At 37.8% G+C, this 26869-nt stretch overlaps 1 protein-coding gene across 8 annotated transcripts in view; it reads left to right on the forward strand.

The window, feature by feature from the left end:
• ARHGEF10 (Rho guanine nucleotide exchange factor 10) overlaps positions 1–26869 on the forward strand; it is a 123071-nt gene that overhangs the window by 72018 nt on the left and 24184 nt on the right. For 6 of the 8 annotated variants that reach the window (XR_010358173.1, XM_064412115.1, XM_064412114.1 and 3 more), the window contains 7 exons: positions 14323–14438; positions 15818–15945; positions 16649–16749; positions 17675–17796; positions 21348–21434; positions 22775–22998; positions 24054–24211. Coding sequence is in view for 7 of the 8 variants with exons in the window: in XM_064412115.1 (XP_064268185.1) it covers positions 14323–14438; positions 15818–15945; positions 16649–16749; positions 17675–17796; positions 21348–21434; positions 22775–22998; positions 24054–24211 (936 nt within the window). In the remaining variant the exon portion in view is untranslated. The remainder of the gene's footprint in view (positions 1–14322; positions 14439–15817; positions 15946–16648; positions 16750–17674; positions 17797–21347; positions 21435–22774; positions 22999–24053; positions 24212–26869) is intronic. The other 2 variants (XM_064412117.1, XM_064412119.1) reach the window with 1 other exon arrangement.

Genomic DNA, 26869 nt, shown 5'->3' on the forward strand with positions numbered 1-26869 from the left:
TTTCCCACAGTTGTGCTATAAGGAGGCATAAATGCTACAGCATCAGTGTAGCATTTACTAGCCCCTGTATTCTTTCTCCAGGATGGTTTTTGTCTGGTCTTCTTGCTCCTCCTTTTGTAAATAGCTACAGAAAAATTTATGGGCACTTATGTCTTTATTTCAAGGATGACTTAATTCTTGTAACTCCTTTTAAGCAATAAGGGACTACTTAGAGAATGAGATTAAAGCCTTTATCTTATAATTTACCAGCTGCTGTATGCATAACCCTGAAAGAACTATATCAAGAAGACTATTTCTTAGAATTGGAGGTCCCTTTTGTAGGTGAGTGTGGGAGGAACAGATTGTTGAATATTCCTACTATGATTTTGTGCAACACTTTCACAGCGGATAGGACCAAATCCTTGCATGTCAGCATGGTCATATGGGGAAGAAAAGCATGAGGCAGAAACAAAAACGCCTGACCAAACAGTCATGTAGAACTTACTTGAACCTCTAGGCTTTTGAGGTTTTTCAACTTCATCATGATTGGTGACAAAATCACACAAAAAAAGAAATTACTTTGTACATAATTTGTAAATCAACCTTCAGGTTACCTGTAGGTAAAATGTGAACTGAATTAATTTTTCTCTTGGTAAGCTCTATTATATTAATTCAGTCTTCTAATAAAAAAGATCAAAAGATAAGAAATAAATAAAAAGGATTTGAAGGATACTGGGTATACTGAAAAAATCTTCCCTCTGGTTTAATCAAACTTTCCTGGCAAATGATCCAAGTAAATTGAATATAAACAATCATGAAGGAAGAACATCATAGCCTTGTTTTTGCACATACTACTGTGTTTGCACTAGCTGTTACTCTGAATGCAGAGTTGTTTGAACTGGCCTTTATAGACAAGTTTGAATACTCACCTAATTGTGTTAGTTATTCTGTAGAGTTGCCTTCTTAGTTCCAGTTTAAGTTGGCTGTTAAAGATTACAGAAGCTCAGAAAGTACAGCCTTCCTGCAGAGGGACAGACTGGTAAGACTGTGTATTGGTTCAGTGTGGCTTCTTATTTGCACCCACCAAGTTGCTGCATTTTATAGTTGATGATGGCATGATCTTTAATATGGTAGTATCACATCCTGGGTGTTTACTACAAGTTGCAAAGTGGTAACAGAGAAATCCTATCTACTCTGCTTGAAATTTCATATATTTGCAGCCATCATAAAATTATGTCTTCCTCTGTTTTCAAAGTATACTATGAAACTCCAGTGGCCTCATAGTATGTGGTTTTAATAAAATATAGTGATCATGAACAGTTTGGGGTGCTACAGGCAAAATCCTGAGACATAAAACCATTTTTCAGACCTGATTTTAAACTTACATATTCAGTTTGTGAGTACTGAAAAGATACAGAATAATGGTGATTCTGTGTAAGTAGTACATTAAGTAGTAGAGGGATTACCTCCTGCATTTCTGGAAGACTGAGAATAGTTGGTTTGTATCTGCCACATGCTAGGTTGAGTACTTGACTCCTGTAAGGTTAGTATTCTGACATTGCTTCAGTGATTAGTGAGGATTCTTGATGGATTCAGGCTGTGTTCTTGTGAGGAGTAATGATTATTAGTTACATTTCCCTTATCATGGCACTTTTTTCTCCACCAAAACCTTTTCTGTGAGGAGGTAGCTGTCACAATTGCATCTTGCCATTTATTATTGACTAAATGCAATTGGTGCTTCCAGTTTTCTATGATGTTGCAAGAAAAAGCAGTATAGTCTAAAGATGCAAACTTTACTTTGGGTGCTGAATTAATAGCTAAATTTGAATGAATCTTGTACAGCCTGTAATATGCAACTGAAAGGTTGAAAGATTTTATGAGTGTGTATAAATCAAAGACATGCTTCAGCACTTTTCTGAGATGAAAGGCAAGGACTGTGTGAACTTGGTTTTCACTTGGCAAAATCATCAATGGGCAGTTTTCTACCCTGTTGAGCTTTGTTCAGCAGTCTTTTGTTTCTGGACTCTACACAAGAACATGTTTAAGGGCTGGTTTTTGGTTTTAAGCCATTTGTATTTTGGTAGGAAAAACTGTGTGGCCTGAGGGTGTATGGGGAAAAGCAGGAAAATTTTGAGTGTATTCCGCTAAAGTGCCCTGTCCTTGATGTGCTCTTGCCTTGTTCCTGGTGTTCTCCCCTAGCACCAACAGCAGACTAAATTCTCATAGTTATGAACATGAAGAGGGATTAACGTCTTAGCTGTTTGGCAGGGTCCTTTATTTGTACAATTGTAATATTTTTTTTTAGTGGAGTGCAATTACAACTTGTGCTTGCTTCCTGCAGTCACAACCAGTAAACATTTCACAGTCTCAATCTTCAGGAAAAAACACATTTCTCTCAGCAAATTAGTCAAAGTCCTGTTTCATGTATTAGAGTTCTAGAGTTAGTCCTGTTTGAAAGTCTGTATGGCTCTGGCATCCCAGATGAACAGTTTTTGTGGAAGCAGTTATTTAATTATGTGTGCCAAGAAGTGTGATGTGTTAATTTTCTTTGTAGAACCATTGGCAGAAAGATGTGAGATAGAGTTTTTCCCCTGGTAAATCCATGTATTTTTCCTGGTAGGCTGTTGCTGTTCTCTTCAGCCTAGTTAGTCCATGTGCAGAAGCACAGACACAGTCATAGTACAGAAAAGTTGAATTAATATAGGAACAGGGGAATGTTTTCAGTGGAAACAGAAATTTGTATATTCTTGGTTTTGATTTACATGCATTGGTGAGAAATTCACCTCCCTCACCTGGCTGGTGATGCTGTACCCAATGCCTCTCAGGGCACAGTTGGGCCTCCTGGCTGCCAGAGTACTGCTGACTCACATTCAACTTGCCACTGACAAGGATCCCCAGATTTCTTTCTGTGTGTCTGCTCTCCAGTATCTGTGCTGTCTGTTCATGCATCCAGGAATGCCCTGTCCCATGTGCAGGATCCAGCACTTGCCCTTGTTGAACATCCTATGCTTGGTGATTGCACAGCCCTATAATTTGTCAAGGTTTCTCTGCAGAGTCTCTCTTCCTTCAAGGGAGTTGACAGCTCCTCCCAATTCAGTGTCATTGGTAAAGTTATTATTCCTTGGAGTAATTTATGAAGACATTGAAGAGAACTGAGCCTAAAATGAAGCCCTAGGAAACACCAGTAGTGACAGGTCACCGGTCTGGTGCTACCATCCCATTCATTGTAAATAACCCTTTGTGCCTGACCCATGAGCCAGTTTCTTGCCCATCACATGATGTGTTTATCCAGCCATGTGCTGGACATTTTGAGGCTTGTGAGATGCCTCAGATCAACAGCTTTACTGAAATCCACAGTTCACATCAACTGGCTTCCCATGATCAACTACCTGGGTTACTTTTTCATGAAAGGAAATTAAGTTTCTTAAGCAGGACTTCAACTGCATAAACTTGTTCTGGCTGGGACCAATGACTGTGTTGTCTTTCAGGTGTTTTTCACTAGCTCCAGAAAAACCCTTGTAACTTTACCAGACACTGAAGTGAGACTGACAGGCATGTAGTTACCACAGTCATTCTTCTTGCCTTGGGACAATGTTTGCCAGGTTCCAGTTGACTGGAACCTCTTCAGATTCCCAATTGGGTTGAACATGTGGAAAGGGGGCATCAAGAAAGTTCAACGCTACCTGTACTTTTTATGATAAAAAAAGGATGGATGAAAGCACAGTGAATACAGCTTGGTTTTAATATGTCATTAATCTAAAATATTATAAATACTTTCCAAAAATATAAATAGTATAGTCAAAGGGAAAAATTATCACTTCTTACCAAAATATTCAGTATTACCCCTCTAGAAGAATCAGAAGATAACATTTCATTGAAATTCATCCATTTATACATAAAATCACTGCAAATATGTGTATTTCACTGCTTTTTAATTGGGAATATAGGAATGGAAGTCAAATATACCGGCCAGAGTTTCAGTTTCTCAGACTTCAGGCACATGTTATGAGCTTGCAGCACTTCACGCAAGCTGTTGATGGGTTGTGAATTGTGGTTTGTGCTGAGGCAAATGCTGGTTTTGTGCCACAGCAACAGAAACTAGCCCCATTTGCGTGTTCTTGGGTCCCCAAAAATGAAAAAGTTCAGTGAGAAGTTTCTCACGGGGCTTTTATTAAAGAAGACCAGGCTAGAGAGACTCTGTAGAACCAAAGAGAAAGGGCTAGGCATCCTGCCATGTCTGGGTGGGAAGCCAGTGTCTGACAGCAGAGTTCTGCTCTGATCAGGTTGATTAGAAATAGATAACATAGACAATTACTTAAGCAAAAAAACCCATCAATTTGATCCATTTGTCTAAGGCTGAAGGGGGAAATGACCCAGACCCATCTGTACTATATAACCATGCAGTGATGAGCATTGAAGAAACAGGGAAGTCAAAAATCAGGTTAGTATGCTTATGGCTGCATTTTCATGTCCTTTTTTTTCTTACAGGTTTACAGTTTGTAACTGAGAGCAAAGCTCAGCCCTGCTAAACCATGGCTGTTCCCCTTTCTCTTTCAGAGTTCTAGGGATACATTTGTACTCTGTTTCCACTTGATTGTCTTCTTGATCTCTGCGGGGTTTGTTTACTCTAAAATATAGTAGTGACATGATGCTGAAGTGCAGAAATTATTCCTCTCTTCCAAGTTCCCTTCTGCTTGATGCAGTCACTTTGTGTAGGCCTCTGAGTGTTGCCAGGGAAACAGGGAGGGATGTTTGATGGGCTAGAGTGTACACTTGTTTCTGTCAATATCTTGCTCAGTGGAATGGCATCTCTTTTCAAAAATGAAGATAGTGCTGCTGTGATAGCTGTTGCCATTAAAACTAGGTTTTTTTGCAGGTTTGTCTAATGAGAGATACAGAATTGGGGAAGAAAAAAAAAAGTCAGCTTTGTGATCCCTCTAAGGCACAGCAATAGTAATACAATATTGAGAGTAAGCAAAACTAAAGGTTTTTGACATATCAACTCCAGCACTGGTGATAAGATTTTAGAAAGAAAGAAAGAAAGATGGCATGACTTGCTAATTGAACTAGTTTTCATCTCAATGAAATATATAAAGATTAGTAATGTAAGGCTTTATTTTAAAGTTAATGTTATTGAAGACAATACTATGCACTAAATGAGATTTAATATGTTTATAAATGTAAACTGTCACTGATATATACAAACAAAGACCAAAGAGTTTAAATAAATCTAGTGCCAAAAAGCCTGTCTGAGCAAATGGGGTGACATTAAATACTTGACTTTGTTAAGTGGACATAAGTGTCTATCTCGGGGATTAGCAAGGATGAATTTAGGTGTTACATGCTTGTCTCACCCATGCAGGATGAGAGTCTTCTTTTTGCCTTTTGTATTTTTTATAGTGATTAGAGGATTTGTCATCCACTTCCTATAAACCTTGTTCTGTGTTGCCAGGGATCTCATCCACGTCATGACACAGAGTAGTAAAATTGTTAGAAACCCAGCTAGTGTTTTTATAGTCTGGTGGGAGCTCCAGTGTAAACCTCAGGCAGCTTGGCCAGTTTACAACTGCCTGCAGACCTGTCTTGGGACCCTGCAGTACTTTCACTGTTTAAATGCCTTTCCTTGCCTGTTTATATCAGTGTTTGTCTTTTTGTACCCGGTTTCTCCCTGACCCTTTGTGTCCATGCAGGTGCATCCCAGAGGTCCTGTGTGACCCCTCTCCCTCCTTAGGAGGGCAGGGGCTTCCAGGTCCATGCTGTCCTCAGCCTTCCTCTTCGGGCCTTGTGAGAGAAAAGGCCATGGCACTTCTGTTTTTTCACTTTCAAGTCTTTGTTGACAGTATTTCTCTTCCTCTTGGGAGCAGAGCCAGGAACTGCAGTCAGTACATAGTCCAGGAAGACCTCTGATCATTGTCCCAGTTAGTGTGACATTGAGGAGCTGGGCTGTGGGGTCCACTCTAGTGAGAATATTAGGGCTCCAATGTTTCTCCCTCATGTTCTCTGCTCTTTAATCTCTGCCACAGTACAGCTGTCAGAAGGAAAAATATGTATGGCCTTTTATATCTGAAATTCCCGGTGCGGTCAGGATTAGCTGGAGCTTAATATAATCTTGAAGCCATGCTCTCAATGTTTGAACTACTTCTCACTGTCTCCGAGGCTTTACATTTCCTTGGTGGTTTTGCATTCTTTTATATAATTTTATTCACAAATGGTATAGCACTATGAATTCAATACCTTACTCACTACCTGCAGTTGCAAGCTGTTGATTTTATTTTGCTATTCCTCAAGATATGTGAATAAGCAGTTTTGTGGTTAGATGGTCATTTTTATGCAACATATTTCTTCAGTGTTGGATCTGGTACAATGAAAAAGACAGGTCTCAGCATTCATGTAATTACCAGTTGAGAGAAAGGCATTAGCAACTGACAGTGAAGTAAAGTATGTTAAAAATACTTTGTCAGAGTTGAGACTTGTGAAGTTTGTTTCCCAGCTCTACTCTGTGTACTGGGTGTTGTGTGGTATTTGGTTCTGTGATTAGGACCTGAAGAACTTCCCTGTCTTGCATGGCAGTGAGAATAGTTAATTTAATACATTAGTTCAAGAGACTCAGATTATAAATTTCAATAATTAAGAACATAAATTATGTTTAGATGCTTACATGATTAAAGTATGATTAGACTAAACAGTGTCATTTCATGTTTATGATAAAGCTCTTCATGGTGGTTGATGATGGAGAGTCCTTGCTTGCCTACTGCTTGCTTACACCATGTCTGAACTGAATAGTTTGCATTCTAGTAAGCTTGAGGGGTTTATTGCTTATCACCTAATACTGTGTGTATGCTTGTGCTGCTTCTTTCCGCGCTAGGTTACTAAGCCTAAGTTAAGGTTGTACTGCAAAGATACGTGCGAGTAGCTGCACATATCAGCTTTTTGTTCATGGCTGCCTTGTTCTCTGACATCATTCCTGACTTCCCATTTGCTTAAATTTCCAAACCTGGAGACTGATGCCACTCAAAAACTTAGTTTGGGCCTGAGTGTGTGGTATAATATCAGGAGATCTACTTGACTTATGGTGGCTCAGATTTTTTGGGTAAATGCAGCTGTGGAGATCATGAGTTGGATTTAACATGAAAAAGCAAACCAGGGGAGGGCAGAAAGTCTGCTTTTCTGTGATGAACTTTAAATTGACCCGTGGACTTGTTTAGGTCATAAGCCAGGATTTTGGACAACTTTTTTTTTTATTGCTATTTTAGTCAAATTCCAATTGGCTGTTCAAAAACTCTCATAAAGGAGAAACAAGAAAACTGAACCTGCCCATGTGCTTCTCTGATGCATGTGTGGAAACAGCAAAAGCATGAGTGAGCAAGTGAAGACACAAATATGAGGTGGGTGGTGATGTGGGTGCTGTCAAGGACTTTGCTTGCATAACACAGCCTGCAGGAAGTTGGTAGTTCAACATCTGAAAACCTCATCTGCTTTGTTACTGGCTTCAGCACTCATACAGACTTTCTGGGGAGGATGTATATCAGAGGTATGGATGTGCCTCTGGTGTATAACAGGTGTTTGGTTGTGTCAAGTTCTGTGCAAGATAAAGTTTTAGCACAGAAGGGGGCCCTCATCACCAGCCTTGTAGCGAAAGCTAGGTGTTCTGGGACAAGGGAGTTTGCAAAGGAAACACGTTTACATAACATCAGTATGAACTGTTAAATGAATTGGTGTGTTTCCAAGATTCAAAATCTTTTTGCCAGCTCTGTTTATTTGTTGCTGAAATAGATAGCTTGCATATAAAATAGCACATAAAGATTTCCTTTTCTGTTTGTACTGAGAAAAGTAGTTCCACTAGAGCTGTGAAAGGAGAATGTTGTTTGTCACTTTGATAAGTTCTCTTCCACTGAGCAGCTGTAAAGCGGTGGTGTGTTTTGCATACCAGTGTATCTATAGGAACAGGATTTGGTACCAACTATAGGGGAAGAATCCTCAACTGCAGTGATTGAATCTTGGGTCTTTATTAATAAACTTTCTGCTTTTCCTTCTTTATATTAATTATCAAGGTCTTCAGTGTACAGGAAATTATTTTACTTCAGAAACAACCTTGTCTTTCACAGTCTCCATTCTTCTCCTTTCTAATGGTGGGCATTATAAATTGAGCAGTAGGATGCTGTCTGCTTATTATTACTTCAGGAAAAAAAATTAACATAACTTTTCTAGGACAATCAAAGACATTTAAAGAATTGAACAGTTCTGTCTACAGTTAAATGGTTTTAAATGTATTACTGCTGCATCATCATAATTTAACATAAATAGGTTAACAATCTCACGATATCTGTCTGGTTTATTATGAACTGATCAAGATTTCAACTATAGTTGAAATATAGTATCACAATACTTTGCTTTCCAGAAGACTGTGCAAGCTTCTCTGGTTTAAATAATTGAAATGTTGTGTAAGGGCCTGTTTTTTTATTGTTTGTTCCAAGTGTGCAATACCATACAAGTATCAGTTTGATATGCCTTCCTCAGACACAGAAGCTTTTAAAGTTACCTCCCACATATGTAACTTCTTCCCCCATCCCAGGTGATTTTTTATGCTCTATATGAGGATTGAAACTTTCCCAAATCTCTTCCTTTCATACCATTCGACGTTTCAGTGTGCTGCCTAGATGCACACAGATGGCTCAGTGGGAGGAAGCAATACAAATGTGCTCAGCCTCGAAGGCCAGATTGCAAATGGCAAGTCAAATTTGGGATATACCAACCTTTCAGAGTGGTCTTCAAATCTGGCATGTTCTTCAAGAGTGTCATTAATTTTGTGTTACCCCTCAGTAACACTGGAACTGTAGTCAGGCAAAGAGCCTTTCTCAGATTCAGTTGTGATTTTTGCATTTGAGCATCATGATCTTCCATTCTGTGCAACACATGCCTAACTTCAGGGCTATGTGTCTCTCAGAAGCAAAGGAATCTTTATAAGGACCTTGAATTTTCATGATGCAGTAGTTTTCACTTCATTTCAGTATAGCTTTTCCAAAAGCAATTTATATTGATGTATTGTGGTTCTGAACTCTGTGGAGAAAAGGTCAGTACAATGATTATACTCAGGCAGATATTGTCTGTATGAGTTACTTTGCAGTAAAAGAGACACCCATCCGTCTGTCTATTAACAGTATTTCATTTCAACATGATGGACAGTACAGAAATGTTTGCAAAAATAGTTGCAATATTGAAAGTATATTGACTGAGGCTTTTATTTAATTTGTGTGACATTTGGATTTATATAATTGTATTACTTGAAGAAAATCCTCCTAATTGGGAATAAACAGGAGTTCAGTATGGGATGGGACCAGCTGAGCCATTGTGTTTCCTTGCCCAGCAATAGATGTTCAAATTATGGGTTATTGCATCTACTCTGTCTTTAGTAGCATAAATCTGTGATAAAATTAATTCACAAATGAGAATCAGAACACACAGCAAGAGCTTGTAGAAAATGTTTACAGGTAACAAATCATCATAGAAAATAAATGTGTCCCTTTGTAATTCTTAGAAAGGAAGGATAGGGTGTGAGCAGTTCAGGATTATGATAACCAATATGCTTGAAGTGGAAATTGAAAATTTAGGGGAACTGGATGTACAACAATCCCAAGGGAGCAGCTGCTGTGCCAGCACCTATTCAAGCAGCTGCTGTTGTGCAAGGAGGGAGCTGTGGCTGCTCCCCAGCAATGCAGCCCTGTGTCAGAGGTGGGAATCCTCCCCTCTGTCCAGGCACTAGCACACAGACACTTCTCTAGCATGTGTATATTTATTCACAATCTTCCTAATTCTTCTTTTGTCTGAGCCAAATTAAACTGACTTTAACCACACCCAGGGAGTTTCCTGCAGGCTTTGAAAATGCCTGGGTATAAATCAGAATTGCTCCTGTTTCAATTATAAAAAATTGTTTCATACCAGGCAAAATGGATGAGTTTGAAGCTGTGGTGCTGAGAGTAATACTGGGAAACAAGCAGGTAAAATAATATTTGGTCTTATACTCAAATGTATCTTGGCCTAAGAAGAAATTGTTACAAAAAGCAAATCTTCTCCCCGGTTTTACATAGCAGCAAAATCAATTTAAACTTTAACCTCCTTTCTTCCCTCTAAACCAAGTTGTGGTTTTGTTTTCTTTTTTAACCTTGAGTGTATTTCATTGTTATGCTGAGCAAGGAATTGGGTAGCTTGCAAGAATTACTGGTTGTTGGCAGTAAACTTGCCTGTTGCAGGGAGGCACAAATTCCTCTGGCAAAATCTTAGCAACAAAGGAGTTGGTGAAAAAGATTCTTGCTAGATTACATGTGGCCAAGATTTCACCCTTGATCTGTAGGTGGAATGCAAAAAAGTTGCCTTTGAAGCCACATATGTATTATTGTTTCCAGCACGCTGCCTTCTCTCCTGCCCAGGCACACTCTGTAGCACGTAGGATGTGTGGAGCTGGGGAGAGCCTTCTCTAAACCATGAAGGGTTTTTTTTCCATAGGAAAAAGAAGTTGTTTTAGAGATTGATAATTAACAAGAGTGGCTTGGAAAGAGAAGGAAATGTCTTTATCATTTGTGAAACATTTCACAGTACAAAAGAAACCGACCATGTATCTGCTTTGAAGTGACGCCAAGAGTTTTTCAGTGCACTCTCTATGGATAAAAGGAGGAGTGAACACCCACCCCAAAATAGCCAGCAATTGAATGGTCAGGGAACATGTGGGCTGAAGCAGCCAGCCTGTGACTGTGAACTGAGAAACATCTGATGAACAGAGTAGTGTTCTCCCCCACCTCCTCCACTCAAGAAAATCCTTCCATCAGACGATTCTCAGGTCAGCTGGTAGTCAGTGTTTGGTTAACCACTGAGAAGCCAGTTCTGTTTCAAAAGGCATTGTGAGTAACCCTTACAGGACCCAGTTCAGAGATAAAGTTGCTATAACTTGCAACTATTTTCCAGACACAATCCAAGTGATCACTTTTTGGAGAACTTGCTTCTGATGAATCTACATCATTGTTGATTTCTGAAGCCTTATTTTCTGTGCCAGTTTGTGCCCACTAAGGACCTCGGTGAAAGGCTGAAATTAGTGATGCCTATTGACCTAGTCCTTGGCTATTAAAATTTCTTAAGTTGGCTGTTTCTCCTTTCTAGAACATCAGAGGATGGAAGCAGGCTATCATTAATTATTTACGATTTTGATTTTGTGCTTCCTTTCCTGTACTAAGAATGTGATCTTTTAATGAATGAGCCTAAAATTGCTTTTGTTTGGTTTTTCTGTGTGACAGCCTTTCAGATGCCAGATTAGTTTATTTGCTTTGACATTCATATTGCATCCTTTTATCTTGACTTATTAATATCTTATAAAATATGCATGATGCAGACAAAAGAGACTCAGGTGACAATTACTGAAATTCAAGATTTATGCCTTATTTCCAAGGCTGGAACAAAGATATTTGTAAGATTATATGAAGCTTCAAGAAGAAGATTATCCAGCTGGATGTATATGTACTGCCCAGGGCAAGCCCATCTGTGTAGGCAGTTAAAGCTTTCTTTATGACCTCAGTTGAAGACTGGCATAAAGTCCTGCAGCATCTAGGACTTGCCTGGATGCTTCTTGGTATATGTTGCATTAATGTCTCCAAACAATAATAAACAAAATGTCTGTGAACTGTCTTTATCAAGCTACCCTGGCTGTGACCCTGGCTTTTATAATTTAAGAATACTGAAGTTTGCTTGGGTGAAAATATCTGTCCTGTACAAGTGAAGCCTCACAGACTCAGCTTTTCACAGCCTGATTGTTCTAAGTTTTGTCTTGGTTCAAATCCACAAAGCTAAATTTCAAAAAGACTTGAAGTAATTTTTTCATGGCAGATGTTTGGTTTGGTTAGTAGTGGAGTTTGTAAATGCCAGGTGACTGGACTTCTGCCAAAAATTCAGCTAATCAAACTATTATTTCTGTTCAGTATAAATTTTTTTTGCAGAAGTTATCTTTTTTTTAGAGAAATTTGGAGCAAGAATGATATCATTTGTGTTGTTTACAGTGCCAGACACACTGTCGTGGCTTTTAGCTAGATTTCAACAGATTTCCTGTTAATACTGATCTGCACCTTTCTTTGCAAGTAGCCCCATAAAAATCAAAATTTGATGCATCTAGGAACTAGTGGTTCTGGTGCTTAACAAATTACAGTTGTTGTGGATATTAGCAAGGAAAAAGGTGTAAGCTATCAGAAGTTAGATACAAAGAGAGAAGAGTGATTTTTCAAGTATTTGGGTTGAAGAACGTGAAAATGCAGCTTAATGAAAGTATGGACTCTGCAGTTCAAGAAAAGTGTTTAATTTTTTTTTAAGCAGAACTGCAAACATACTCAACTGACCATAATTTCAAAATTCTTTTTCTTAGATCTGCTTTGGAGTTGTTTCTTTTCATGGTGTACAATAAATGTAATTATCTTTTCTTATGGACTAATTTGTTTTTGAGTGTAAGAAAGGGTAGATTGTTCTTTTAATTAGTATTCAGAGCAGGAAAAGAAGGGGATGATAATCACATCTATTATCTGGGTGGTAAACAGTAGTAAAGGGCAGTCATTCCCTGTCTGCTGCTCAAGTGCAATGCACAGAAATAATTTTATTGATCCAATTTACCAGAAGATTTAAGGGCCAGATAAAAATTTGGAATTTTATGGGAATGTGTAATATTTCAGGTTTATGTTGCACTTTCCTGCAGTGAAATGGAGAACTAAATAAAGTAGCCATTAATATTTTCTTTGAGACTTGAATTTTTATGCTTTTCAGGGTTTAAGGCAGACTTCCATATGAATTATATTATATATAATGTAATTACATTGTATATTAATTACATTACATAATGAATTACATTAAATAAAAACGTTGTGGTGGCCTCCATCTGTATGATGCCTGCAAACAGGAAAATGTCTTTAGAAGATAGTTATTTTGATACCTAACTAAAAATATACTAATGATTTAAGTGGAATTGTTTCATGCGTGTTTATTTTTAATATTTACTCGGACTTAGGCTATTTGGAAGGCTTTGTGTTTGGTCTGTGTTTTGTCCCCTGGCCCTGCAGCAGGCTGGGGGAGCAGAGGTGCCAGCGGTGTGAGTGTGGCACTGGGGCTGTGCCCAGCGCTCTGCCCTGCAGCCAGAGCAGGTGGCACAGCTCGTGCCCCTGCTCCTCAGCTGTCTGCAGAGCCAGCAGCCAGCGCTGTTCTGAACAGATCCTGCTCTTGGCAATACACCAGTGAAACCCTTCTGATCCAGGAGTGCTTGCTGCCCACAGACTGGCATCCAAAGCTGTGCTAATGTTGAAGGATCCATAGTTTGGATACTACACTCTGTGGGCTAAAGAATCTGCAGGAGTTTCCTGGCAAGATAATCCAGTCCTGTTCCTGTCATTCAGCTGAAGGGAAACATGCTGACTCTGTGTGAGTCAGGGTGGATTTTTTAATGGGACAGTAAGTGTTGTTTCCAAAGGAATTACATAACCATTCCACTCCTAGCATCATAGTAGTCAGAGTATATTAGCAGGGGTTTGCAAGCTTTGTGCATTTAAATGGACACCTTATCTTAGTAATCAGTGTGTTTTTCTGAGTTACTGTTCCCTTATAAGCCCTTGTGCTTTTTGATTGTTAGCATAAAAGATTTCTGCTCCTGTTCAGATTTACTGCTGATTTTAGGACAGTTCTTTTTTGACTTAAGCATGATTGCAGTAAAATTTCAAGTGGTTCAGTGAAATTGCAAGCTTGTGTTAGAGTTAGGATATAGATATATGACCCAGAACTGTCTCACAATCAATAAAGCAAATTTTGAATTTTAAACCATCGTAGAAAAAGCTACAGAAAAGTGTTTTTGCTTGTCATGTAACCAAAAACAACCTCCAGGAAAGATGTTTGCATTAATGTGTTACAGCAAGTCTGATGTTTGGTGCTAAACAAAACTTCCGTGGCACCAAGAGATTTTTGGGGCCAGCGAAGCTTTGATATTTGTTACAATTCTAGTTGTAACTGTAGATAGTGCTCTCCATCTACATCTAGATGTAGCTGCATCTAGAGTGCTCTACATGCAACTCTAGTAGCACTGTAGATAGTGCTCTCCATCATACAAGATGAGCAACTTGAATCTTGTTTGTAGTTATAAAGGCAATAAGATGTTGTAAAAGTAAATGTAAATGCAAAAGTAAATGCAAAAGTAAATGCCTGTACGTGCAAAGAAATAAACCACTCTGATTTTAAGATATAATATATGTTTATATTGTACTTGTGATACTTTCCCTGTTCAACTGAAAATTGAATATTTTGTTATGTATAACGTTATGGTTTTATTCATTTCAGACAAGCTCTATATGGGACCAGGGCAACTGTACCATGATCTGCAGAACCTTTTACATGACTTGAATGTACTTGGTCAAATTAGCCAATTAATAAGCAGCCTTAAAGGAAACTATCAGGTAATAAACAAAGCTGGATTTATTTTTCAAGTCTGTTCTTGTAAAGTTGTATAATTGCCTCCCCCTCGGGTTTGTGCAAGGCATTCTTTAGTTCTCTCTGCAAAAAGTGGAATAATTTTTACCTCTAGTATTATCTTCAGTTAACAGCATTTACTGTTAAGTGTAATAAATAGATTTCAGCTGTCCTTCTAATCTTCCTTTTCTTTATTGTTTTTAAGTGTAGGTGGAAACTACAAGTGTCTTCATTTGTTGAGTAGCTGATAAGCTTATATGGAAACAGAATTACATTTTGATGTTAAGAAATTGGATTCTTGCAGTTGGACATGGTAGTAGGAGGATGGTTGTTTGGAGGAAGCTCTTGATCCCCATCCAAGCTCATAATCCTGGCTTTTGGGGGGGGGAAACTGTACTTAAAACTGAGTATAAATCACAAAATATAAAAGGATTTTCAGAAGAATTTCAAAACTATTTTGCTTTAGCTTTGTTCACATCCCTTTGATTTAGCTTACATTCTGCCAAACAAATATAGTACTTAACACCAAATGAAGCCTTGAGACTTCAAACAATTATTTTTTGCTTGATTTTTTATATGTTTTATATGTGGTTACATGTAGTTTTTAACTCCTACCTGCCACCACAGATTACAAATGTGTGTATATGCATGAATGTATAAAAACTGAGTTTCTCTTGAGATATCTTGGCTTCAGAGTAAAGGTATTAAATAAAACATAGAATTTTGTGAAAATATATACTCTGGATGAAGTTTATGGAAAGAGTGCTTTTGGAAAAAGCTTCACAAGTATAAGAAGGTGAATTTCATCTGCATAATTGGGAATATGCATAGCACAGATATACAATAAGACATCCACCCATCACCATATAATAAACCTTTCTGCCTGCACTGACAGTCAGAGCCAACTACGCTTTGTAAACTTAAAATTCAGTCATTGTTTCAGGGTAGATGTATGTAAGATCATTAAAAGAATTTATTTAGAGGAATGAGGTTAGCTTCTTGATTTTTGAAAAACACTTAAGTTGTCATAGAATTCTGATGGTGGAAAGTTTGTGTACCTCTGTGTACTTGTTAGTCTTGATGCTTTGTACATTCAGGTGGGCTTTTACTGTCTGCAACAGAACACTCACCTTGCAGTTATTGTTTCAGCATCTTAAACAGATTTAGACCACACATTTTTCATGATGCCTCTGTAAACGTTTTGGCTCAAACTGTGTTTACAAGTATGGCTAAATTATCCATGATGGAAATGTAGTCTAATTGAAGCCCATGTTTCATTGTTTGTTATATGCAGGAATCACCTTATTATACTGTTTGCAACAGGCAGGTAGGCTGGTGTTGAATCTTAGTTTTTTTCATTTTTCAGAATTTAAACCAATCTGTAGCCCATGACTGGACCTCAGGTTTACAAAAACTGATTTTGAAAAAAGAAGATGAAATCAGAGCAGCAGATCGCTGTAGAATTCAGCTGCAACTCCCAGGAAAGCAGGACAAGTCAGTAGAAATCTTGATTACAAAACTTTGTAAATTGGTTTGTGTATTAGGTATAGATACTAGTGTACAGGTATATGTACTAGTGAGGATTTGGGAATCTGTAGCTCTTCCCTCCCTTCTGTTTCCATAGTAAGCCCCTGAGTTTTTGCTCTTAATGCCATAATGCTGGCAGCTTTAATGTTCCAGAGCAGTGCTGTAGCTTTTCTCCTGTTCCTCAGCCCAGCTTTAATGTTCCAGAGCAGCTCTGTAGCTTTTCTCCTGTTCCTCAGCCCAGATTTAATGTTCCAGAGCAGCTCTGTAGCTTTTCTCCTGTTCCTCAGCCCAGATTTAATGTTCCAGAGCAGCTCTGTAGCTTTTCTTCTGTTCCTCAGCCCAGCTTTAATGTTCCAGAGCAGCTCTGTAGCTTTTCTCCTGTTCCTCAGCCCAGGATTCTGGATGTAAGAAGCAAGAGAGGAACCCTGGCAGTGGCAGCTAATAGGGAACAGTCACTGTTGTGTTCCTGCTCCAGTTCCTCTCAAATAATTTTGTGTAAAGTATAGGAAGATGGACATATGGTGTATCATAGCCTGCACACTGAAATCAGAGCTGAGTCTTTGAGTATTAGAAAATAATGAAATTTCATCTTGCTCAACATTTTTACCTATGGCTGTATTCATAACCATCACATTTATAGTGTTTTTTTTTTTTTTTTCCTGTACTGCAGGTCTGGGCGGCCAACTTTCTTTACAGCTGTGTTCAATACATTTACCCCTGCCATCAAACAGTCTTGGATCAACAATTTACAAATGGCTAAACTGGCCCTTGGTAATTCCTAGTTAATCAAGTTTCCTAAAAAGTTAAAATAGCCCTCAATGTACAGTGTAATATATTTATTTTTCTTTTTTGGAGAATGATTTTCCTTTTTCAGTGAAAATTGTCTGTAGATATTTAAAATTGCAATACAGTAAATAGTAGTGATTGTGTATCACTACAAAGTAATAGCATTGTAGATAAAACAGGCACTCATTATGAAGGAATATATTTTCAACAGTATTTTAATGAAGTCTGGTATTCATTACTAATTGTTGCATCTAAATCAACACAAATAGTCTCTAAGTTAGAGCAATAAAAAATATGCTGTCTTGTGATGTTATTTTTTTCCTGTGTTTGCACAAGGGGATAGGTTTCCAAAGATACTTGGACTTTTCAATGCCTAAGTTGAGAAACATTAACTTGCTTGAAAGCAAGTTTCACCAGCACATGGTCAAAGTAGAGTGCTTTTGTGATGTCTCACAGAAGACAAGCAAAGTAACAAAAAAGAAGAGAGAATGGGTGTTTCCATCATTCCAGCAGGAGGATCCTTTTAATTATGATAACTGGCAGTTGGTAGTGATGTTTCTTAAACAGGCAGAGAAATGCTGTTTAACAAACAGATTTCCTAGAGTCTTAAGGAGAGGTTTGATATGTCTTTTCCTCTTTCAATATTCAATTTACAAGATCATTAAGAGACTCCCCTTAACATTTTGCTAATATAAGATGTTCTTTTTTGCATTATCAGTATGTATGTAATCTACTCAATTGAATTTTTGCTCATAGTTTTATATTGTCATGTATGCATCTATGGAAAAAGAACAGCCTGATATGTATTGACTCATCCTGACAGAATTCTTTTCTGTTCCTGTGGAAAGATGGAAGTGATTATTCAGTGAGAGAATTGTGGAGTGTTTATTGTTTGCTCTTTCCATTACAGCAGAGGATAACCTCTTAGGTTGGTTCTGCATAGAAGATGATGGGAATCAAATCAAAAAAGAAAAACATCCTCTCCTTGTTAGACACATGCCAGTGATGGTGGCCAAGCAACAGGAGTTCAAGGTGAATGGAATTTTTATATGAGATTACAATTAGGTTTTCTTGTGTGATATAATTTTCTAAAGAATACCATATTGTAAATACATCTATTAGTTCACATCTATTGTGACTACTTTGGTTTAAGACCATTAGCAATTAAAGGTCCAGAAGAGTCACAGAAATGAAAAATGCTGCAATCTTTGAGGCCCTAATGAGCATAATGTTTATTTTTACATAGTATGACATTCACTTTCATATGTAAATTAATCACTCGGTGTAAACAGAACTCTTGGGAATTCTTAGTTCATCTTGAGATTTCCAAGTGTGTGTTTGGGGCTTAGAAGTAACCTAAAGCTTACAAGAGCAGGAATCTGATCTCCATGAAAGCTGTCCTTTCCTGGTGTAACTATGCTAAATCCTCCTCAAATTTCTGATTTTTATCAGTGCACAGAGAATAATATTTTTAAAATATTTTTTAAAAATTATGTTATGTGGAATCTTATGTAAAATGTCATATTCTGAACACTTATATAGACATTGTCTTAATGGTTAATTTCCTAAAGCAATGTGTCCATTTGAAGCCTTATTAACCACTGACTTTGATGATGAAAATAAGTACAATACCAAATCAACAGATGAAAGGGAAGAGTGCTGGATGCTGTTTTTCCAGTGTACCAGTAGGATTTCTTATTGGCCAGCAGTTAGTAAGTCTTGTGCAAAAATAGTAATGGAAACTAAATTGTGTATGTGTGGATAGAATCCCAAAGTTAAGTTAATGCATTGCATGGGTGCTGCTTAAAAAGGTGAGTCTGAAGACCCTCACTGCTAGAACAGCCTACACAGGAGGGAAGCTCAGCTGACAGCTTCACTTCAAATGTGAGTGTACAAAGTGGATGTTGGGGGAAAATAATTGGTGGTTCAAAATGCAGTAGAAATGTGTAATGGTGCTAAGACAATCTATTCCTATGATACTGGTTTTCTGAGCAGTCAAAGTTTACTGAAACTCTGATTTCCCATACAACCAGTCATGCTTGTCCTATTTAAATAGCTTTTTCTGACGTTTACTTTCTAAAGTCACCACTGGTGAAATAACCAGCTATTTTAATTTTTTTTTTTCAGAAACTTAAATCATGTATGTATTTCCTTTGAGCCCAGGCATTTGTAAGTCCTGAAAATGAGTGCCAGGATCTGTGAAGGCCCAGGCTCAACTCTTGTAATCAAGTTAGAACAGTCTTCTTATTTTGAAAGGAAAGGGAAGTTTGTCACCTTTGCAGTTGGCTGAGATCTTTGCCTTGGTCACCTCAGGAGAGCAGAGTGTGTGACAGCATTGCCCTCAGCCCTGGGCTAACTTGGCCAGTTTTGTAGCTCCTTAAAGCAATGTGGATGTGAGCCCAGGTGTCATTCCTGGTTCTCCCAAATCCTTGATATTACTAGAAAATATGACTTAAGTATTGCTGCAGTCTCAGCTGCAATTTGGCTCTCCAGTCCCAGCTCAGGGTGGGAAGAGAAACTCTGCTTGGCTTATCCTGTTTGTTGGCTCTGTGTGCTGCTCAGGCTGCCCAGTGGTGGAGGGAGACACCAGAGCCGGGTTACATCTCTGGCTTGTGTCAAGACTGAGAGCTAAACTACCAGGATTTAACTATGGAAAAAGCATCACTTTTGACTAAGATGCAAAGTGACACAAGGTGTAACGAGAAGCCTGGGAAATATCCAACATGCAGACTGTCTTATTTTTCACTAGTGATATATTTCATTGTCACAGCTACTGTGAATCACTTCAAGTAGATAGCTTCAGCATGTGTTAAATGAGACATGCTAAGACAGGCATGGAAGCTCTTTTTCTTCCTCTTTTTTCATCTATTGATTTCAAATTTTTATCTGTATATAGTGAATTGCTTTGCTGAATAAATAATATTTTTTCTACTAAGGCAAATCACTTTGTAATGCCTGCTGACTTCAAGGAGCCTGTAAAATTCTTCGCACTTTGGAAAATTAAACAAACTTGGAATTTAGAACTCTTAACTTTTGCCGGCTTGTTTTGGAGTTGTTTTTTGGTTTTGTTGTTTATTTGGGTTTTTTGGGGTTTTTTTTGGTTGTTGTTTGGGGGTGGTATTTTTTTGTTTGTTTGTTTTGAATTTGTTTTGATTTTTTGTTTGTTTTGGTTTTGGTTTTTTTTAATTGTTCACTGTTGGGAGGTGATGTTGCTAGGCTATGGGGACTTAATATTAACTGAGTAGTCTAAGTTAACACTAACTGAGTTTTTGCTAGTACTACAATATAATCACTAGGACATTGATGTCCAAGATGAGAACATTGGTTTGAATTCTAGAGAATTTTGTTTAAAAATGTAGTATCACAACTCATTAGAAACTTTTTTATTCTCTACACAGTTATGAACTGCTTTTATATATTTTGAAGTGTTTGCATAAGCTTTAGGAAACTGCCGTGAATATTAGGGAAATTAGAAAACCATGACTGGTCATAAAAATGTTTTTTTTTCAGATTCTTGATGCTTGATTCATCTTCAGAGTTGGGATGGATTTTAAATATAGACCCTGAGTCTGGTGTTGCTTTCATTTTTTTTAAATGGCCTGCATGATAAAATCAAGAGTATTGTTATTAATGTACTGACAGTAACATGATGACATGAGATTGGAAGGGAGTTGAAGTCTGAAGAATGATAGTATTAGCATTCAAAATGACCAAGGCACCTGGAGAAATCGTTTGGGAAGGGGGAAGAAAGATGAAAAGGATGACAGTCAGCAGGACAGACACATGGTATGCTCACTGAGAAATTAGGAGTTTCCTAAATCCAGGTTGAAGAGGTGGTTTAGTTGGTCTGTTAAAGTAATTTTTAATAGACCAGAACGGTAAGGATTGGTTAGGAATGTGACATTGTTACAAAGAGTAGTAATGAATGAGATGTGTAGAAATAGGCTTCTGAAGATACAACCATGGTGTAGTGCTGCTACCAGCTCTGCTAGAATAGTGTGTTTGGGTGAGAAAACTCTGTGCTCTCAAATATACATGTGAGGCTGATACATCTGCTGGAGAAATGCCAGTTGAAAAAGCGGCAATAATAAGTTCAAAACCAAAAATCTGAAAAAAATCATTCTTAAAAAAAGTATAAGTAATTAAATGATGTTAATTTAGCCTAGTGAAGAGGTGTCTCAGGCAGGATCATACCTTCTATGCAAAAGGAAGCTACAGAGAAAGAGAAGTAAGTGCCTGGTGTCTGAGATGAGAGGTAACAAGCCAATGATTACATCAGGGATGGGGTCAGGTTGGGGAGATGAAAAAACTTAATAAAAGTCATGAAGCATTTGAGTAGATCAGCAAAAGAGAATTTGTAGTCTTTGGCCGTGAAGGTCTGCAGGGGTAGATGAGGAATGTGTCAGAAGCAATATCTGTGCAGCTGACCCTGCCCAGGGGAGCTGGGTGAACTAAACTGACTCGTTGCCTTAGGAGACTCTTTGATATCGTTAAATGCTTCAGTTAATTACAAACTAAAATAGACAGAAACAGGCTTTTTTTTTTTTTTATGTGCTAACAGCTCCCTTTTCCTCTTCTTGAAGGTTGAATGTGCTGCTTATAATCCTGAGCCATACCTTGCTGGAGAAACAGAGTCAGATTCCTGTGCTGTGGAACATGGTTTTCTTTGGGTAAGTGTCACTTTTACACTTTACCCAAACTAAAATCTGAAAGTGGTTGTCTCCTGTTTCTTTCCATTGCTTTTTGTGACTCTTGACAATATGTAGGTATGAAATAAATGCTGGGTTGGTTTTTTTCTCTTTGTTTGTTTGTTTAAAGATAAAGGATTAGCTACTAATTTGTCATGTGATCTTGCTGGTCTCTGTAGGGTGTCAGTAAGTGTGTGTGGTTTGTGCAGCACAGAGAATTCCAAAGTGCTGAGCACATTCAGAAGGGAGTTATGTGCTAATTTGTAACAATTGCTACTGAAACCCATATGAGCTTCCACTGTCCTCTCTGTTTTCATGTTTCAGGAATGTTTTAGCCAAAAATAATATGTTTAAATCTGCATAGGAAAATAGCTTATTCTTCATATTGCTATGACTGCAGATATGCTTATATTGCAGCAGAAGAAAATGAGGTGGATAGGAGATGTTCTTAAAAAAAAAGGCAAGCTAATGATTTCAGGAGCTTTTCTAGTTACTACAATACTGACATTTTAAGGGGAACCCTTGCAAATTAAAAGTTAGAAATAGCTTTTCTTAGTGGTCTTTTTCAAGGCGCCCCATATAATTTCCTTTTGTCTTTGCCATTTGTAAACAGTAGTTGCAAAAACATGCTAATTAAATCTTTCTGCTACTACAAAATATTCTTTCTTTTTCTTTACTATTTTATTTTGTATAAACAGAAAGAGTTGCTATACAAAAATGTGTACTGTGCTTGGGTAGATTGTTTTACTTCTCCCTGATCCCTGAAATGTGCAAGTTTATGGACATGTTTATGATACTTAGTTCTGGATCAGGGAGAAATTTAGGTTTCTGTATCAGCAAGTTTACAAGACTCTTTCTTCTGGGATGAAGCATTTCTTTGTAGACCTGTTACTGTGCAAAGGACAGGCCTCAGCCATATTACCTGGTTTTAAAGAATTTGAGACAATTAGAACACCAGTTGTTAAAGTAGCATGTTGCACAGATACTTACAGTAATTGCATTATACAAATGTATACACATTTGAGTCAGATATCAGAATAAGCCATAATATTATTCCTGCTTTAAAAACATTTTTTGTGAGTGCAGAAGGCAAGTTTGTATGTATAACATTTTGATATATCTTGTATTTGTGCTGAATTATTCTCTTATGTCTGAAAATTACTCTCTTATGCATGAAAATATATATTGGCACATGTGACTTGAGATGCACTCTTCAGTTAACATTCCAGTCATTCCTTCCTGTACTTGTTGATCTTCTTGGAGACAGGTATCAGTCATGGTCTGTTGTGCTTTTTTTTTAAATTTTCTTTTTTTCATTTCAGATTGGCAGTTGTACAAATCAGATGGGCCAGGTTGCAATAGTCTCGTTTCAAAGCTCCAGCCCCAAGGTTATTGAGTGCTTCAATGTGGAATCACGGATTCTCTGCATGGTCTACATACCAGAGGAGGAGAAGCTGAAAGAGCAAAACAAAGCTCCAGACTCTGAAAATGTTCTTGCAAAAACTTCTAATGTGCCTACTATTTGCCTTGGCATGGAAGAAGGAAGGTGATTCTTGGTTTTGGTGTCATGTGTATGATTTATTGATTAAGTTTGCTATTCTATAGCAAAATTGTGTGAGAAAATGTTACTTTTTTGTAAAGTATCCAAGTGTTATCCAGTAACCTCATGGTATCCTTTCTGTTCAAATAAAGGATAAAATGGACTCTACATTATTTAAAATTACACCATGTGGTATTTGAAATTAAAACAGGGCATCTTTTTGATGAAAGAGGATTAGTTCATCATATCTGAAAAATACAAATACTACTTTTGTTACATTACAAGGTAATCTTCAGGTATTGGAGAATTTTCAGAATGGCAAAGAGGAGTCCATTAATCTTCTGCCCTGTCATATTATGAAGGATTTGTCACATGAAAAAAAAAATTGCTGTTTACTATTGACAGGAATTACTTTGCTGTCTTTGAACTTATGGCCTACTGAGCCATCCCTTGATTTGAAGTGTTGTAGAACAAAGCTAAATGTTCTAAATTTATCAGTCAGTTAGCAAACAGATCTTGTTAGTGAGGCTGTAAGTGTTTAACCACATGTGACTTTTGAAGGTGTTTGTAACCAGTATAAATGAAGGAGAACAAAATTTTCCAAGGAAAATGCCATTTCTAGAAATCAGTGATTTAATTCCAGATTTAACAATATTCTTACCATACCCAGTGTAACAATCAATAGGAATTGTGGAAGTTTTAAGTGTAAGTGATGTCTGGTAGTGAGTTTTTCTTTTCTTCTCCCTAGTTTTCCACATAATATATATTTTTAAACTAATTAAAGTTTTAGATAGACTCATAATAAGGACTTTGAGCAGAATTTTTATTATGTCTCTTTTTTGAATAACTGTTTCTGCAGACAAGATAATACGAATGTGTTGTCATATGTCAACGTTAAGTAATTACAAGTTGTCTACACAGACATTCTGGGGTGTCAAGAATTGAAGGAGAAAATCCTCTTTTACCCAATATGTTATTTTAAACTTCTCTTTTGCATATTCTAGCAAGAAATATGTAAAGCATAATTTCACAGGTCTGTTTCTTCTTGCTTCTTTCTATAGCATTTCTATTTACAAAAGTTGCCAAGGCTCAAAGAAAATTCGACTTCAACACTTCTTCACTCCTGAAAAATCAACTGTTATGAGCTTAACATACAGGTCTCAGTACTTGTTTGCTGGCTTGGTAAATGGAAACGTCTCAATCTACACAAAAGCAGAAGGTAATGCTGCGTAGTGATATGATTTGATGGCATCCTGAGGAACTGACATGTCAGTGTATTTTGGCAGAAGTAATTTTCCACTAATGTATTTTCTGAAAATTCTTTGCAAAACTGCTGAACTAGGATTACTGCTCTTTCCGGTATGTCTGAAGAGACTTGTCTCTTTTTGAATGATAGTAGGAACTTTGATACTCTTCCCACTTTTACCATACATGTATATGACAATTGATTTTCCCCCTTAGCTCAAATCCTGAAGTCTTCAGTGTTGCAAGAGTCCAGAAATTTATGTGCTAACAGCAGTATTTTACATAGCACAGTGCTTGTTTCTCTCAACTACCAAGTATTGGAGTTTATGAAATGCAGAAATCCGCTCTTGGTAGAGATTTCTGTATATCTCATTTAAAACGATAACTCCATTTTTACTGTACAGATGGGATAAGTCTTTCCTATATGTGCAGTTCATGTATTTTATGGTAGGCCTCCTTTTTCTATTAGCATCACAGTTGGTTGTTTTGTATCTAGCTAAATAAGTGGCTAAAATAATTTGAATAAAGGAGAATCCCAAGCAGTTTTCCTGAACCACAGCTGTCTTTTCCAGAGCTGGTTCAGGTGCTTCCAGTACATCTCACTAACTTCCCTGCAGTATTGCATATATATAGTGATTCAGTTCAAAATCAGTGAGGCTTTGCTCAAGGTTTGAAACCTTCATGTTTTAAGTGAAATGTTAGCACAGAGACTCCTAACCTTGCAAAGCACAGAGCCAGCAGAGCCCTGCCTTGTTTGTGTGAGCTGCAGTAATGGTGGTTGTCATGCTTCTCTAATGAGGTGGGCACTGTGAACAGTTCAGCTGCATTTGTGTGGCACTGTACCTTGGCTACTAAATCCTACCAGTCTCTAACTGAGGAACCAAGTCAGTATCTGTAATCTTGGGACAAATTATATGACCACTATTATGTCATATAAAGATTTTGTTTGGGAAAGGTACAGGATGCTTTTTTTTTTTTTTTTTTTTTCCCCAAGCAACAAAGGATCTAGGAAAAAGTGCTGGGAAAGAAACTTCCTTTGTCCAGTTGTTGTCTTCAACCCAGTAGGTTTCCTGTTGAGCTGTTGTCTCTGATCCAAAGCCAGGCATTAAATTTCAGTTCCTTTTAAAACATTTTTTTTACCACTGAATAGCATTTTTTTACTTTACTTTTGAGGTACAGGAATGAGGTCCTGAGCCTAAATTCATTATATTTTTGGTATTTCAGTTTCTCTACATAGCTGGGAGGGGTATTAAAGTGAATCTGTCATCATCTCTGAAAGGTGTTGGTGTATTTAAGCTGTTTTAAGACTGCAATTACTAACACTCAACTTCTTCCAGAAAAGACCACTTAAAACCACAACTGATGTCCTTGGCAGTATAGCTAAGAAAGGATTCATGGGTTGCATATCTGCAGAGAATGTTAAAGGTGGGGCAGAGCTCTTAACCAGACTGCATTACAGTCTGGTTATGAGATGGAGGCTGTTGCATTGACCAGGATCCCCTGTTTGTCTTCTTCTGAAGACACTGTTTTGGGCAGTGAGATTTCACAGGGCCTGTCAGAGTCATGATCACTGGAACTCTGAGATGGGAAATAATGATATTTTTCTGACTCTTGTCATTTAATCTTATAGTCCCTCTCCTTACTGCTTGGTCAGTGTGGCTTATTTTATATTACCTCCATGCCCCATGGAATTGTTGTGATTCAGCTGCTGCCATATTAGCATCCATCTTCCTTATGTTGGCTGCTGTGGTTATGTGAGGCAGTCAGCCCTGGAGGGGTGTTTTTATGAGCACTGACCTATTTACCAAACAAAGGAATCCAAGCAGTGAAATGGGAGGGAGGGGGAATGCAACCTCTGAGGAACTTTGTGCATTTCATCAGGGCTGCCTTCTGTTCTGCAGAGGAGGTTACTTTTCAGCCACTTCAGCTTGGGTTTTGGTCTGCCATCATAAAGGAGATCAAGTAAAGATTTAAAAGTGAATGTGAAATATATCACTTCATTGCATCTTGATTTGAAGGCTTGATTTGAGGAGGACAAATGCTGTGAGATGCACAGGAAAGAAATGGCTGTTTGAGGATTCCATGAATGAGACAGGATAACCTTTCTTCTAGGATGAAGATCTATCTCACAGTCTGTGACAGAGTTGAGGTCCTTTTTTCTTCCTCCCTGGGCAGCAACTGTGTAGATCAGTTCAGTCACTGAAGCTTGATGCCTTACTCTGTGTAGTCAAAGACCCATGATTTGTGTCATTTGTGTCACTTACCCAAATAGCTCTAATTTCTCCAGTTGTTCTCGGAGAGGTCAGTGTGTATATATATATATCCATGACGTTTGTTTACAAAGAGCAAGTGCTTTCTTCTGACTTTCTTCACCAGAGAACTATGTCAGATCAACAGCATCCGGAGTGCTGTGGCTGCAGAAAATCTTGTCTTGAAACTGAGAAGTCTGTACAGTAAACCAAGGAGCAAATGCCGTGTTAGTGGGAAAGTAGGAGGTGCACAACTTCCTTTCTGCAGGGTAGTCATATTTTAGTGAGACAACTCTGTATCCATTTACTTTCACATATGAGGTAAAAAGTACTTAAGTACTTTTTAGTATTTTATGTATTGTTAATCACTTAAAAATACATAA

The sequence above is a fragment of the Passer domesticus genome, chromosome 3, assembly GCF_036417665.1.
Source record: "Passer domesticus isolate bPasDom1 chromosome 3, bPasDom1.hap1, whole genome shotgun sequence".
Classification (NCBI taxonomy): Eukaryota; Metazoa; Chordata; class Aves; order Passeriformes; family Passeridae; genus Passer; species Passer domesticus.